Raw genomic sequence first — 16774 nt, 5'->3', positions numbered from 1 at the left:
ATCTCACTTTGTTCTGTAAAGTGGCTAAAATACATATTATGATCCAGCTTCCAAGCCAAATTCTGCCTAGCAGATTGATCACTAGCATCTCCTTCTGCCCTTTCTGTATGGTTTAAATATTTGGGTTTCTCTCAGGCTTAAACAATATGGTGGCATTACATTTGAAATTCCTTAATTCCTCTGAAATAGAGTTTTCTCCTGAAAGGAGGCAGGTCTCATAAGGAACATACCTTTTAGGATCTTAGCATATGTCAGTATGTGAATCACAGGTACACCACTACTGTAATGTTAATGTTAGATGGCAAACAAGACATCATGATTTCAGTGCAGGCTCATGTATTATGCTGAGAAACAATAGATGTTAATCTGTAGTTTGTCTAAGGAGTACCAACCTCATGATAAAGTTACAGCTAAGCAATGGGTAAATAAACCAAATTTAGATTAACAGCACTAAAAAATTTATAAGCAGACTATGTCACTGAACTTTGACTATGTACAATGTGACTGGAGAATAAATGGGACTCATCAGTAACTAACCTAGTCAAAAAAGTTAAGAGATGCCAACAAGGATACAGCTGGCAATTTTAGAATGTCATGTTTTCTACTATACACTATGTTTATATACTCCTAAAAATGTGGTTGAGTGCTGCTTTTTTTCCTTTATTTAAATTGTGAGGTATCTTTAACTTAGCAAAGCAACTCCAAAAAAAAAAAAATCCAAAAGTTCATCTTCATGTCAGTATGACAGTTTGCTACTGGCATAGACTAATATGCTGAAACTAATTACCTTGGTAATTAATATTTTCAGTATTCCTTACAAAGCAATACTACAGTGTCCTTTATAATCAGCAATCCTTCATGTTGAAAGACAAGGAAGGTCTTATATCACCATGAAGCCAAAGTCTTCAAAGAAGTCCTGGTTCTTATCATCCCCACATCCAAAACACAAAACACTTAAAGAAGTGTAGGCCTTGGGAAACCTGTCCAATCTAAGCGTTTTGGATGGTCTAGTCTGGTAACATAGTGGGTTTGGCAGATCCCATACCTCTTCCCTTCAAAAATTACTACAGTTTATGCCTGTAAGGAGAAAAGCAGAGTTGCCATTGGCCTTTGAACATAGAAATCACCCTCTTCCACTGGCCCTTTGCATTATTCTGATTGCATTAGTATCCTGTACAGACCATTTAACATTCTTGTTACTATGCTTCTAATTTTCCCTCTGCAAAACAGGGGAGATGTCTAGCTTACTTTACCCATCTTGTGATGATCCTGTCATCATTTAACGGTTTTAAAAAGGAAATCTGTAAATGTATTTTGGCTACCAGGAAGAATATCAAATATTCTTAATAACACTAATAGCCACATATTATTCCATTTTATTGTCAAAGAAGAATTGGAATCAGATGCAGGTTTTAATACAAACTTTGTCATTCATTACTTTTATAACCTTGGGCCATTACTCAACTTCTCTGAACTTGAGTCTCCTCACCTGCAAAAATTAACCAAATTAGTCTGTTTTTGTAGGGGATTTTAGCAAGGATTAAAAACATATGCGAAACTTCCTGGAACTTGCAGTGATGAGCACTGGGTGTTGTATGTAAGTGATGAATCACTAAATTCTACATCTGAAACTAACACTACACTCTATGCTACCTAATTGGAATTTAAATTAAAATTTGGAAAAAAGAGGAAAAAATAACATATTTTATTATTTTTTATAGTTTATTGTCAGGTTGGTTTCCATATAACACCCAGTGCTCTTTTCCACAAGTGTCCTCCTCCATTAGGGCCCTCCCCCTTCCCCTTTACCCTTCCCCCTTCAGCCCTCAGTTTGTTTTCAGTATTCAGGAGTTTCTCATGATTTGCCTCCCTCCCTCTGCCTAACTTTCTTTCCCCCACCCTTCCCCTTCCCATGACCTTGAGGGTGTCATGCTAAGTTTAATAAGTCAGGCGGAGAAGGACAGATACCATATGTTTTCACTCATAGGTCTAACAGGAGCAACCTAACAACATATATTTTAAATGTTAGTTTTATTTCATTCATTTGAATCCAGAAGACTTAAGTTCAAGTTTTCACTTTGCTACTAACTAGCTCCAGCAAATGACCTCAAGAAAGATATTTAACCTTGTTGAGCTCTAGTTTTTTGATCTGTAAAACAAAGTTGCTGTGAGGATTAAATAGAACTATATACTAAAATATATATCCAGATAGCCTGCTAAGCAACACCTTCACACAGCAATGGTATGGTTCATAAGACTTCTCCTATTCCTGCTCCCTTGTATCTCTATAGGAGCATCCAATACTGTGCAATGTACTGTGGAGAAAACAAAGGAAGCAAAATAAAGCCCCTGTCTTCAAAGACAATTGTATAATCAAATAAAAATCTTGCTAGTCTAAGGCTTCTTACTTTTGTTCTGATTGTGTACAGTCTAAGACTCCAGTGAGTTCATCAAGGAATGATAAACTTAGTAGGAAACAGACTCCTGATTATCAGGAATATTTAAGCCATAGACAAATGACAATTCATTTTAGAAACAGAAGAAGGTTTTTATTTTTATGAAGTCTTAATAGTTTATTTTTGCTTTTGAAAAAAAGAAATAGAAGGGATTCCTAAAGATTTCTGACCTGAATTTTAAAAAATATATGAAAAAATATGGAATAAAATATGAAGGCACTCTTGGTTACATATTACTTTCCTATTGCTGTTATAACAAATTACCATATATTAAGTGGGGCACTTGTGGGGAGAAGCACTGGGTGTTATATGGAAACCAATTTGACAATAAACTATTATAAAAAATTTAAAAAAGAAATAACAACTATTTATTTATGTTTAGTTCAAGAGGTCAGAATTCTAAAATCAAACTGTTGAAAAGGCTGTGTTGTTTCTTTAGGAGATAATCTGTTTCCTTGCCATTTTCAGTTTCTGGAGGCTGCCCACATTCTTTGGTGCATAACCTCTTTCTTATATCTCCTGTCCTCTTGTTTCTGTCATCACTCCTACTACTTATTTTCTAAAAATCTTTTTCTTTATTTAAATTTTAATGTTTATTTTTAAGAGAGAGAGAGAGAGAGAGAGAGAGAGAGAGAGAGAGAGAGAGAGAAGGTGCTAGAGAGGGGCAGAGGGAAATACAGAATCCAAAGCAGACTCCAGGCTCTGAGCTGTCAGCACAAAGCCTGATGCAAGGATCAAACCCACTAGCAATGAGATGATGACCTAAGCAGAAGTCAGACGTGTAGCTGACTGAACAACCCAGGTTTCCCTCCTACAATTCATTCTTATCCTCTTGACTCCTTCTTTTTTATAGGAGCTTTGTGATTACAGTGAGTCCACCTTGATAACCCAGGATAATCTCACCTATCTCAAATCCTTAATCATACCTGCAAAATCCCTTTCACCATATAAAATAACATATTCATAGATTCCAGGGATTAGGATGTGAACATTTTTAAGGTGCTATTACTCAACCTATCATAGTTACTATAGCTCATAGATAATCATTGGGATTAGAAAAGTCAGGATGGTGTTAATGAAGGCAATACCTCTTGATAGATATGAAGATATAGAGGAGGTTACTCCTAGGTTGGGGAATGACATGAACACAAGCAGCAGGTGTAGAAATTAGCGTAATTTTCATGGAGATTGTGAAAAAGACTTATGTAAACACAGTAAGTGTGAGAGATACAACCAAATGGGAGGAAGGAAAGATCAGATTAAAAAGCCAGGCAAAGGGATCCAAATTTGATAGAATCGCAACTGGGAGTCATTGCAAGTTCCCAAATAAACCCCCAAGTGACATTATAAAAACAGCATTCTCAGGATGATTGGTCTAGGCAAGTAGAGATGGGAGAATCACCCCAGAAGGAACACAAGCTGAATGATATGTCTCTACTGAAGCATCACTGATGTCTCAGCTACTTTCAGAGTACCTGAAAACAAATTGGCAACAATTCCAAGGGAGAGAGAAAAGGCCAAGGCAAGATTATTTTAGCCTCTCTCCACCTACAGGAGCATAAGCCACAGACAACAACCAAAAACCTCCCATAGTGCTTTGCAAAGGAAAACGGTTTCTATGAGCTCAGGGAAGTTTTGTTTTGTTTTTCTAAAGAGTTAAAATATAATACACTTACTTACCTCATTGCCACATTACTTCCATCTATGACAACTGGCCTCAAATTTTCACTGTTGTCTACTTCGTCTTCAAGAGACAGTTCAGGGCTCTCAATCTCTCTAGAGCTGGGACCCCGAGGCACTAACAAATTCAGACTGACCTGCCCTTCTGAATCACCTTTGTTTCCAAGCCTGACGAGCTCTGCCAATACATCATTAATAAGTGATTCTGGGCCCAGCTTGTTCAATACGGATTGAATCTGTGCCTCTGCATAGCCCAGTTTTAGAGCAAAATCCATCTTGGCTTGGTATTCTTTTTCCAAGTCAAGCTTCCCATCCTGTAGAATGCTGCTCTGGGAGAAGCTTGGATGATCTAAGCAGGGTGACCTATAGAGTTGACGGTGTGGCTTGGAAGGAATCTCCTTTTTTTTCAACTGAGCATTCCCGGGTCGGTAGCTGTTGTCATTGTTGCTATTCTTAAGGCTCATCTGCTCAGGGACACTCTCAAAGCTCATCCACTCTTCAGAATCAGCATTGCTCTGCTCCATCCTGTCCTGCTTAGATTGTTGTTTCTCTTCCTTGGAGGAACTCTTCTCCATTTTTGGTGTCTCCATTGCAGCTGTGGCCGTCATCCCCGTTCAGTGGGCAGTCTGAGGTCTGATCAGCTCTTTTTCTTCTTAGACTGCATGGAATCCGCATACAGTTATATTCCTTTGTGGTAAAATGTGGTGGTAGCGGTGGTGCAAGAGTTTACCTGTTTGGCTTTGTATGTTCAGATATTACCAGTTCCTACAAATAAACACACATACCACAATCAAAAGCATTCTGAAAAGGCATTTAAGAATGCAGAGGTTTCTTTGTAGGAAACTACAGACTTTATGACATTATGTTTTTGTACTTTAAATGATTGGACTCACCTTTTATTAAAGAAGAGACTCTAATTCTTTAATAATTCTGGACATAAAAATTTCAGTGGTGGCAATAATGCTACAATCACCACCCCGACACACACACACACACACACACACTAAATCACACTAAAGTTAAATTCTTATCAAAACTTTGTGAAAGGAAAACATGGCATTTCAACAAGGTGCAGGAATATATACATTCTTGAAAGGACTCTCTCTTCTCCTTTCTGCGAGATTAAGTTTTCCAGATCTCACACCAGATCCCTTTCACTAAAGCAGAGTTCCACTCCTGAAGAGCACAACGTCTCCAGCACCACTTATTGCAAAAGATCAGGGACTCTATCTATTAGGGAGACTAGAAAACCATTAAAATTGCTTTCAAGCAATTGGAGCAAGGTAAAATCTGATAAGTAGATAGATGTGCTCCAGATTTTAAAAAAATAGTCTGAGTACACTTATGACTTGTATCTGCAGCCTACTTTATTTATTGTATTGATTGTATTCTAAAAAGTCAGTTTGCACAATAAACCAAAACATTTTAAAAGAATATCAGTTGCAGAAGAGAATTAAGGACAATTTTATTTCTGAATTCCTCTTACTTACCTCATTTGTCCCTACGAGTTTGAGTTCTAACTTGGACAAAGTGTTTTTTCTCAGTCTGTGTCTTGTTTTCTTCATATATAGAATGAGAATATTGATATTTAGCTCACAGGGTAAAGGTTATGTAAGATGAGGAAGGAAAGTGCTTGAAAAGTGAACAGAACATAGTATATTTTCAATATATGTAAAGGGTGCAACAGACACCATCAAAGGTTTGTTGCTGCTCTTGTTGTTGTTGTTTTAAGGGAAGCTGACAAAGTAAGGTAGTAGACCTGTGAGCACTGACAGGCTCTTTGGATAGCAGCGGTTCACTAATTTGAAACCAGACTATTTATGTAACCAATGTACTGGGGTTACACTTTAGTTACACTTTACTACTGTTTATACAAACAAGCAAAATGCCACTAATAGCTCTATCTAAGGATAATATGGATAACTGCATGTTTGTTTTAGGAAAGTCACATTTGGAATCGTTATATGCACACAGAATTGCCTTCCCAGAACTGAAATTCAGGCAGCATATGACTGCTATAATGATTACAATACCACTTGTGGCTTCAAAATTTTCCATTAATGAATTAGCCAATACATAGAAATCCCTTTTACTTTCACTTCTCCATTAATCTGTTATTTGAAGTTTGAAGTCTATTTCCCTTATAAATTCTATTTTACTATCTGAATTATATTTTATTCTCTTCAAAATAATTTCTACTGCACATAAGACATTGAGATTTTCACCTTGTATTTATTTAAACCTCAAAAGTCACTTAAGAACAACTGTTTATAAGACTGTTTATTTTCTTGGCAAATAAGAGGTACCTGTAGACTAGTTTGACTATTCCCAGCTAATGAATCATAGAATATTTTTTCCTTTTCTATTCTCTTATATTTTGCTCTGTCCCAATTAACATTGATGTGAATACGTTTACCAAGTTCATTTAGATATACAATAACAAATTTAAGCTGAAAGAAAATCCCACAGCACAAAAAATTCTCATTGTAATTACTAGATTTATTATGAAAATTTCCTACTCAAATAACATAAAGCATAAGAGAAATAAATGACTTAGCAAACCTAAATTTGATTTACTTTTCAAAGCCTTAAGCAAGAAGATTTTATGAAAACATTAACTGTCTTTAAACCTGTGTATGTGTGTAGGTGTCATGTAGGCTGTGTGTGTGTGTGTGTGTGTTTGCTTTAACATAGAGACTTCTTGAGGCAAAGATGGAAAGAATTCTTTTCATTCAAAAGAACAGTCACTGAATGCGAGACACTAAAATAAGCCTTGGGTCTAGGAAGAGAAACCAGAATTGATCTTGTCCTCAAAGAACTCACAAACTAATATCGATTGGCTATACATGGCTCTAGAAAATGCTAAAATACAATTCTATAGAGAATGACCATTGGGATACTTTTGAGAATAAAAAGAACATAACTAATAATTATGTCAGAACATTAGGCATAAATTAAATATGTCCCAGGCAAACCTGGATGCATGGCTGGTCTTTCAAGTCACTTAAATTTCCACTGAGGATGTGAGCAGCAAGATGGTGGAGAAGTAAGGAGCCCCATTACCTTCGTCCACCTGCAATTATCAACACTGAGAAGAATTAAAAAGACACAGCTTTCTGATCTCCAAGAAAGGAGGTATTCGGACAGACCCCTTATCGACAGCAGTCTAATGGTGGCCTGAGTGAGTGCGTGCAAGCTGGGACAAGAGACTTTAGGGGAGGGAGCACAGGGCCAGGAGACAAAGCACCCAGAGGCTTGGCGCTGGGCTGACTCTCCTGTCCCTAGGCGCACCACTCTGCAGACAGCCCGCGCGGGCAGGGCGTCCTTGAGACCAGATGCACACAGTTTCCAGGATAGCTGCATGGGGTGGCCTTCAGAGCCGTGCACAGTACCACCTGGCAAGGCAACAGAGAGACCAGGGGAAGAGAAGTAGAGACTGAATCACTCACAGGGTAATCCCTGGAGAGGAGAGATTTAGCCAGGGACTGAGAGCCGCTGAGCGAGGAGAGATCCTTTCCCCTCAATGGGGTTGTTCTCCCTTGGGCTGGCAGCTCACTGACTTCAGGGGGAGCCAGGGGAAAAAAATCTGCCTTCACAATCCACCTATTTGATCCCGACCAGAAAGCTGCCAGCTTGCAGGAGATTTTAACTGTGGTGGCAACATTGAGTGCATGGTCAAGGACTTAGAAAATGGGCAGAACTTAAAAAAGAGAAAAAATTAGACCCGCCCGAGGCACAAGGAGGGTGGACTCAAGAAAGTGACTGGCAACGCATGGTGTAAGGGGGGGCTTGGGGCTCCCGCTGCCATTCTTCTCCCTGTATCCCCAAGGCAGGGCCTCAGAAAGCAGCCCTTGAGACCTGACCTACCTACACCAAGCCACGCCCATCCGCGCTGGAGAGCTGCTGTGCTTTTGCTTATTACCTTTATTTTTTTCTTAATATTTTTACTTTTTAATTTTTTTCCCTGTCTTCTCATTACTATTTTCCCATTTCTGTCTTTTCTCCCTTTCGGCCTGGAGTTTGGGGAAGACCATCATTTAAGCACTGCTGTGCTTAGATCAACTCTTATCAAGATAGTTTTTCTTACTCTTATCCCCCCCCTGCAGGTTTTAAGCTCTCAGACTATCCTTTATCTCTGACTGTCACTGTCCCCCCACTCCCTGCCTGCTTTTTTTTCTTTTTGTTTTTTTCTTTCTTTTTTTCCTCCTCTCTTTTCTTTCCTGTTCCTTTTTTTTTCTTTCCCCTTTTGGTTTGCCTTTTTATTTGTTCTATCAGTACCTTCGTGTGCTTGTGTTCTCTATGTGTTTGTCTGATTTCCTTTTCAGGGCTACCTCAAGAAACAACCCAAAGCACACATAGTGGAAAGTCCGAAATATCGCTGAGTAGGGAAATAAATTAATCAGAGGCATAACAAGAGAACCGAGAGACACCATTAAAAGATCATCTCCTGAAAGGACAGACCCTAGAACTCAAAGAGCCTCCTTCTATAGAGGAATACTTATAAACACACAGTGCAGAACGAGCTTTTAAAATGGACAAGAGACAGAAAGCTAGCCAAAATGACGAAACGAAAGAACTCTCCTCCAAAGAAACTCCAGGAAGAAATCACAGCTACAGAACTACTCAAAACAGACACAAGCAACATAACTCAACAAGAATTTAGAACAATTGTCATAAATTTAATCGCTGGGCTTGAAAAAAGCATAGAAGCCGTCACAGAAGATACTGATACAAAGACTAGGAACCTACAAAATAGCTGTGATGAGTTTAACAAGGCTATAAATGAGATGAAGAATAAAATGGAGGCTGCCACCGCACGGATTGAAGAAGCAGAGAGGAGAATAGGTGAATTAGAAGACACAGTTATAGCAAAAGAGGAGGCTCAGAAAAAGAAAGAGAAATTGATTCAGGAGCACGAAAGGAGAATCAGAGACCTGAGTGATACAATCAAACGGAACAATGTCCGTATCATAGGAGTTCCTGAAGAGGAAGACAAAGACAGAGTGCTTGAAGGGGTGATGGACCAAATTATACACAAAAATTTCCCCAACCTAGGGAAAGAGAAAGACATTGAAATTCAAGAGACATACCAAACTCCCCTAAGACATAACATAAACTGACCTTCAGATGACATTTCATAGTGAAACTGGCAAAATATAAAGAGTTCTGAAAGCAGCTAGGGAGAAAAGGGCCTTGACATACAAAGGGAAACCTATCAGAGTAGTTACAAACCTATCTACTGAAACTTGGCAGGCCAGAAAGGAATGGCAGGAAATCCTCAATGTGATGAATAGGAAGAATATGCAACCAAGAATCCTTTATCCAGCGAGCCTGTCATACAAAATAGAAGGAGAGATAAAGGTTTTCGAAAATAAACAAAAGTTGAGAGAATTCATCACCACCAAACGAGCCCTACAAGAAATCCTAAGAGGGACACTATGAGGGAAATGTAGCAAGGAATAAAGATACCAGAGACATCACCACACACATGAACTCTACAGGGAACACAATGAATCTAAACCCACATTTTTCAATAAAAACACTGAATGTCAATGGATTGAATGCTCCAATCAAACGAAACAAGGTAGCGGAAGGGATCAAAAACCAAAACCCATCTATTTGCTGCCTACAAGACTCACCTTAGACCTGAAGACACCTTCAGATTGAAAGTAAGGGGATGGAGAAATATCTACCATGCGACTGGACCCCAAAAGAGCGCTGGAGTAGCCATATTATATCGGACAAACTGGACTTTAAAATAAAGGCAGTAACAAGAGATGAAGAAGGACACTATATAATAATTACAGGGACTCTACATGAAGAAGAGCTAACAATTATAAACATTTATGCGCAGAATTCAGGAGCTCCCAAATACATAAAACAATCACAAACAGAAGCAATATTATTGATAAGAATGTGCTAATTGCAGGGAATTTTAATGCCCCACTTACAAGAACGGATGGGTCAAAGAAGGCAAAAAAATCACTAAAGAAAAAATAGACCTGAATGGCACACTGGAGCAGACGAAATTAATAGATATATTTAGACCTATGCATCCTGAAGGTAGGGAATTCACCTTCTTCTCGAGTGCACATGGCATATTCTCCAAGACTGATCACATATGGGGTCAAAATACAGCCCTCCATAAATACAAAAGAATTGAGATTATACCATGAAAACTTTCAGATTACAATTCTATGAAACTCGAAATCAACCACAGGAAGAAGTATAGAAAACCTCCAAAAAATATGGAGGTTAAAAACTACCCTACTCACTTATTTTCCTTAGCATGACACCCTCAAGGTCCATCCACTTTGCTACAAATGGCCATATTTCATTCTTCCTCATTGCCATATAGTACTCCATTGTGTATATATATATATATATATATATATATATATATATATATATATATGTGTGTGTGTGTGTGTGTGTGTACACACCACATCTTCTTGATCCATTCAGAGAAGGATAGATACCATATGTTTGCATTCATAGGTCTAACAGGAGAGACCTGGCAGGGGACCATGGGAAGAGGAAGGGGGAAAGACAGCAGGGTAGAGTGAGGGACACAGATCAAGGGAGACTACTGAATACTGAAAACAAACCATGGACTGAAGCAGGAGGGGGAGGGAGGAAGGGGGTTTTAGTCATGGTGGGGGGCACTTGTGGGGAGACGCACTAGGTGTTATATGGAAACCAATTTGACAACAAACTATTAAAAAATTTAAAGTACTTATTGGTATATTAAAAAAAAAACTACCCTACTAAAGAATGATTGGGCTAACCAGGCAATTAGAGAGAAAATTAAAAAATGTATGGATACAAATGAAAATGAGAAAACAACAATTCAAACTCTCTGAGATGCAGCAAAGGCAGTGTTAAGAAGAATGTTCAGTGCAATCAAGGGCTATTTCAACAAACTAGAAAAAGCAGAAACTCAAACTTAACAAAGCCCCTAAGGAAACTAGAAAAGGAAGAGCACGCAGAACCCAGCAAAAGACGAGAAATAACAAAGATCAGACCAGAATTAAACAAGATAGAATCCACAAAAACAATGGAACAGATCAATGAAACCAGAGTTGTTTTTTTTTTTGAAACAATAAACAAAATTGATAAACCTTTAGCTTGGCTCCTCAGAAAGAAAAGAGAGAATATGCAAATAGACAAAATAATGAAGGAAAAGGGATCTATTACAACAGAACCCTCAGAAATACAAGCAATCATCAGAGATTACTATGAAAAATTATATGTCAACAAACTGGACAATCTAGAAGAAATGGACAAATTCCTAAATGCACATGCACTACCAAAATTTAAACAGAAGGAGATAGAAAATTTGAACAGACCCACAACCAGTGAAGAAACAAGGCTGGTTCAGTATTCGCAAATCCATTAATGTGAAACACCACATCAACAAAACAAAAGAAAAAAATCATATGATCCTGTCGATAGATGCTGAAAAAGCATTTGACAAAATACAACATCCCTTCTTAATAAAAACCCTCGAGAAAGTCGGGATAGAAGGAAGTTACTTAAACATCATAAAAGCCATTTACGAAAAGCCCACAGCCAATGTTATCCTCAATGGGGAAAAACTGAGAGCTTTCCCCCTGAAATCAGGGACACGACAGAGATGTCCACTCACACCATTGTTGATTAACATAAGGTTGGAAGTCCTAACATCAGCAATCAGAAAACAAAAGGAAATAAAAAGCATCAGAATCGGCAAAGAAGAAGTCAAACTTTCCCTTTTTGCAGATGACATGATACTCTACATGGAAAACCCAGCAGACTCCACCAGAAGCCTTCTAGAACTGATCAATGAATTCAGTAATGTTGCAGGGTACAAAGTCAATGTACAGAAATCAGTTGCATTCTTATACACCAAAAATGAAGAAACAGAAAGAGAAAGCAAGAAACAGATCCCATTCACAATTGCACAAAAAACCATAAAATACCTGGGAATAAACCTAACCAAGGATGTAAAAGACCTGTATGCTGAAAACTATAGAAGACTTATGAAGGAAATTGAAGAAGACACAAAGAAATGGAAAAACATTCCATTCTCATGGATTGGAAAAATAAACATTGTGAAAATGTCATTACTACACAAAGCAATCTAAACATTCAATGCAATCCCTATCAAAGTTGCACCAGCATTCTTCCCAAAGCAAGAACACACTATCTTAAAATTCATATGGAACCACAAAAGACCCCGAATAACCAAAGTCATATTAAAGAAGAAAACCAAAATGGGAGGCATCACAATCCCAGACTTTAGCCTCTACTACAAAGCTGCCGTCATCAAGACAGTATGGTACTGGCACAAAAACAGACACATGGATCAATGGAATAGAATAGAGAACCCAGAACTGGACCCACAAGTGTATGGCCAATTAATCTTTGACAAAACAGGAAAGAATATCCAATGGAAAAAAGACAGCCTCTTCAACAGGTGGTGTTGGGAGAGCTGGACAGCAACATGTAGAAAAATGAAATTAGACTCCTTTCTGACACCATTCACAAAAATAAACTCAAAATGGATAAAGGATCTGAATGTGAGACAAGAAAACTTAAAAACCCTAGAGAAGAAAGCGGAAAATAGTATCCTAGATCTCAATAGCAGCAATTTCCTCCTCGTCACATCCCCAAAGGCAAGGGAATCAAGAAAAAAATGAACTACTGGGACCTCATCAAGAAAAAAAAAAAAACTTCTGTAATGCAAAGGAAACAATAAAAAAAACTAACAGGTGACCGACAGAATAGGAAAAGAGAGAGGCAAATGGAATCTCAGATAAAGGGCTAGTATCCAAAATATGCAAGGAATTCACTAAACTCCTTACATGAAAAATGAATGATCCAGTGAAGAAATGGGCAGAAGACCTGAACAGACACTTCTCCAAAGAGGACATCCAGATGGCCTACAGGCACATGATGAGGCTCAGCATCACTCATCATCAGGGAAATTCAAATCAAAAACACACTGAGATACCACCTCACACTGGTCAGAGTCGCTAAAATGAACAAATCAAGAGAATATAGATGCTGGTGAGGATGTGGAGAAACGGGCACCCTCCTACACTGTTGGTGGGAATCTAAACTGGTGCAGCCGCTCTGGAAAACAGTTGGAGGGTCCTCAAAAAACTATCGATAGAACTCCCCTATGACCCAGCAATAGCACTGCTAGGGATCTACCCAAGGATACAGAAGGGCTGATGCATAGGAGCGCATGAACTCCAATGTTCATAGCGGCACTTTCTACAATAGCCAAATCATGAAAAGAGCCTAAATGTCTATCACCTCATGAATTGATCAAGATGTTGTGTATATATACAATGGAGTACTAAATGGTAATGAGGAAGAATGAAATATGGCCATTTGTAGCAAAGTGGATGGACCTCTAGGGTGTCATGTTATGTGAAATAAGTCAGGCAGGGAAGGGCAGATACCATATATTTACACTCATAAGTCTAATAGGACAAACCTAACAGATGACCATAGGCGGGGGAAAGAGAGCTGGGGAGAGTGAGGGACACAAATCATGATAGACTATTGAATACTGAAAACAAACCATAGACTTAAGGGGGAGGGGGAGCGAGGGAAGGGGTTTTAGTCATGGTGCAAGGCACTTGTGGGAAAAAGCACTGGGTGTTGTATGGAAACCAATTTGACAATAAACTATTAAAAAAAAGAAAATTTCCATTGACATACAAAGGAGGAGATGTTAAATTCTGTCAGCGGGGTGAGAGATAGGGGTGGTAGTTTTAAGGATTAAGAAAATATTCAAGAAGTATGTAATATTTGAAATAATCTGACTAATAATTAATAACCATTTACTAAGTGTTGACCCTGTGTCAGGAAACAGGAGCTGAGGATATAAAAACATACATGGATCCTGATCTCAATGTTCTTACAGTGGTGATGGTGGGGAGTGGAGACAGATAATAATAAAATAATTATATAATTTATAGTTACAAACTTTGTTAAGTGACTACATGTTAAAAAATATAGGGAGTTATGAGTTAAAATTTAAAGGAAAGAGTAACAATTTTCTCCGCAGAGTTTTTTCAATTATAAGTATATAAACATTAATATGACATTGTAACTCTGTCAATGCCTAATATTACTGGTGAGGAGTGATAAATGGAAGCATTGAGAATGGCTAAAGAAAAATGGTTACTTTTGCCCAAAAAGGAAAATAAGTAGAGAGAAAATTTCTAAGATGAGGTTCTAGCTGCTACTTATGAAATGTGTTGAAAATATTTTTATTTTTTGTTGTTATTAATTGAAACATTTACAAATGAATTCATTTCTTTAATCCATTCATTTGTAAATGAAACTTCGGAACATCCTATTAGTCAGAGGAAATTATAGGACTGGATATAGCTTGTTTTAAGCAGTCAAGAGCATTGATACCAGATAAAAAACGTGTTACAAGTACACAGTTTATCTGTGGTTCACTTAAGAATATGATTAAGCCAATGACTGCAAAGTTGCATTTGAATCTAAAAAAGTAGACAAATATATGAAGGCAAAAATTGCCAGCATTGATCTCAAAGAATTACCAGGGGGAAAAAAAGGTCTTCTCATTCAGTCTGCTCACTCTACTTTCTTCATTGATCTCCTCCTTCCCATATTTTTATTATGAAATATAGTTCATTTGTGTTGCATTCAGAGAGAGCAATTTCCCAAGATCAATCTTCAAGGTCTACTACAAACTCCACTTCACCTTTCCCAAAATCTGCCGAACAACAGGATGTATGGAGACATAAATATCTTGCAATCTCTACAGGGTCAAAACCACTGGAAATGTTGATGAGGTCCCAATAGTTCATTTTTGCTTTCATTTCCCTTGCCTTTGGGGATGTATCGAGTAGGAAATTGCTGCGGTTGAGGTCAAGGAGGTTGTTTCCTACCTTCTCCTCCAGTGTTTTGATGGTTTTCTGTCTCACATTCAGGTCCTTCAGCCATTTTGAGCTTGTTTTTGTGTATGGTGTGAGGAAGTGGTCTAGTTTCATTCTTCTGCATGTTGCTGTCCAGTTCTCCCAGCACCACTCGCTTAAGAGGCAGTCTTTTTTCCATTGGAAACTCATTCCTGCTTTGTCAAAAATTAATTGGTCGTACATTTGTGGGCTCAGTTCTGGGTTCTCTATTCTATTCCATTGATCTAAGTGTCTGTTTTTGTGCCAATACCACGCTGTCTTGATGGGAAAAGATAGTTGCCAATGATATATCAGATAAATAGCTAGTATCCAAAATCTACAAGGGACTCACCAAACTCCGCACCTGAAAAACAAATAACCCAGTGAAGAAATGGGCAGAAAACATAAGCAGACACTTCCCCAAAGTGGACATCCAGATGGCCTACAGGCACATGAAACGATGCTCAACATCACTCATCATCAGGGAAATACAAATCAAAACCACACTGAGATATCACCTCACACCGGTCAGAGTAGCTAAAATGAACAAATCAAGAGGCTATAGATGCTGGCAAGGGTATGGACAGACAGGCACCCTCCTACACTGTTGGTGGCAATGTAAACTGGCGCAACTGCTCTGGAAATCGGTATGCAGGTTCCTCAAAAAACTATCGATAGAACTCCCCTCTGACCCAGCAATAGCACTGTTCGGGATTAACCCAAGGGATACAGAAGTGCTGATGCATAGGGGCACATGTACCCCAATGTTCATAGCAGCACTGTCAACAATAGCCAAGTAATGGAAAGAGCCTAAGTGTCCATCACCTGAAGAGTGGATCATGAAGATGTGGTATATATATATATATATATATATATATATATATATATCCACAATGGAGTATTAAATTATTACATGGCAATGAGAAAGAATGAAATCTGGCCATTTGTAGCAAAGTGGATGGACCTCGAGGGTGTCATGCTAAGCGAAATAAGTCAGGTGGAGAAGGACAGATACCATATGTTTGCACTCATCGGTTTAGCAGAAGAACAGGAGAAACCTAATGGAGGACCATGGGGAGGGGAAGTGGAAAAGAGAGTTGGGGAGAGAGAGGGATGCATAACCTGAGAGACTATTGAACACTGCTGAACAAACTGAAAACAGTTTGTTTTCAGTGAAACAAACTGAGGGTTGAAGCGGGAGATGGAGGGGGAAAAGTGGCGGTGGTACTAGAGGAAGGCACTTGTGGGGAAGAGCACTGGGTGTTAAATGGAAACCTATCTGACAATAAACTATTTAAAAAAAACACTGGAAATGTAAAAATGTTCAATAGCCATGTAGGACAGAAGTGTCCAGCCAAGTTAAGAAGAAAATACTAAATTTTCAATGATTTACATGTGGCTAAGCCACTTTATTATTTTTAAATATAATTTATTGTCATTTACCTAATATATAGTGTATACAGTGTGCTCTTTGTTTTGAGGATAGATTCTTGTGATTCATCTCTTACCTAGGAAACCCAGGCTCATCTAAACAAGTGCCTTCCTCGGTGCCTATCACCCATTATTCCCCTCTCCCCTTCGCTTTCATCAACCCTCAGTTTGTTCTCTGTATTTGAGTCTCTTATGGTTTTCCTCCCTTTATGTTTAAAACTATTTTTTCCCCTTCCATTACCCCATGGTCTTCTGTTAAGTTTCTTAAGTTCCACATATGAG

At 38.4% G+C, this 16774-nt stretch overlaps 1 protein-coding gene across 1 annotated transcript in view; it reads right to left on the bottom strand.

Moving 5' to 3' along the window:
• ZC3H12B (zinc finger CCCH-type containing 12B) overlaps positions 1-16774 on the bottom strand; it is a 276426-nt gene that overhangs the window by 67357 nt on the left and 192295 nt on the right. Inside the window, exon 2 of the mRNA XM_029930633.1 lies at positions 4137-4901. Coding sequence (XP_029786493.1) covers positions 4137-4744 — 608 coding nt within the window. The 5' untranslated portion in view covers positions 4745-4901. The remainder of the gene's footprint in view (positions 1-4136; positions 4902-16774) is intronic.

The sequence above is a fragment of the Suricata suricatta genome, chromosome X (assembly GCF_006229205.1).
Source record: "Suricata suricatta isolate VVHF042 chromosome X, meerkat_22Aug2017_6uvM2_HiC, whole genome shotgun sequence".
NCBI classification, from domain to species: domain Eukaryota; kingdom Metazoa; phylum Chordata; class Mammalia; order Carnivora; family Herpestidae; genus Suricata; species Suricata suricatta.
The sequence above is the reverse complement of the archived record's forward strand: the minus strand, read 5'-3'. Positions and strand labels throughout refer to the sequence as shown.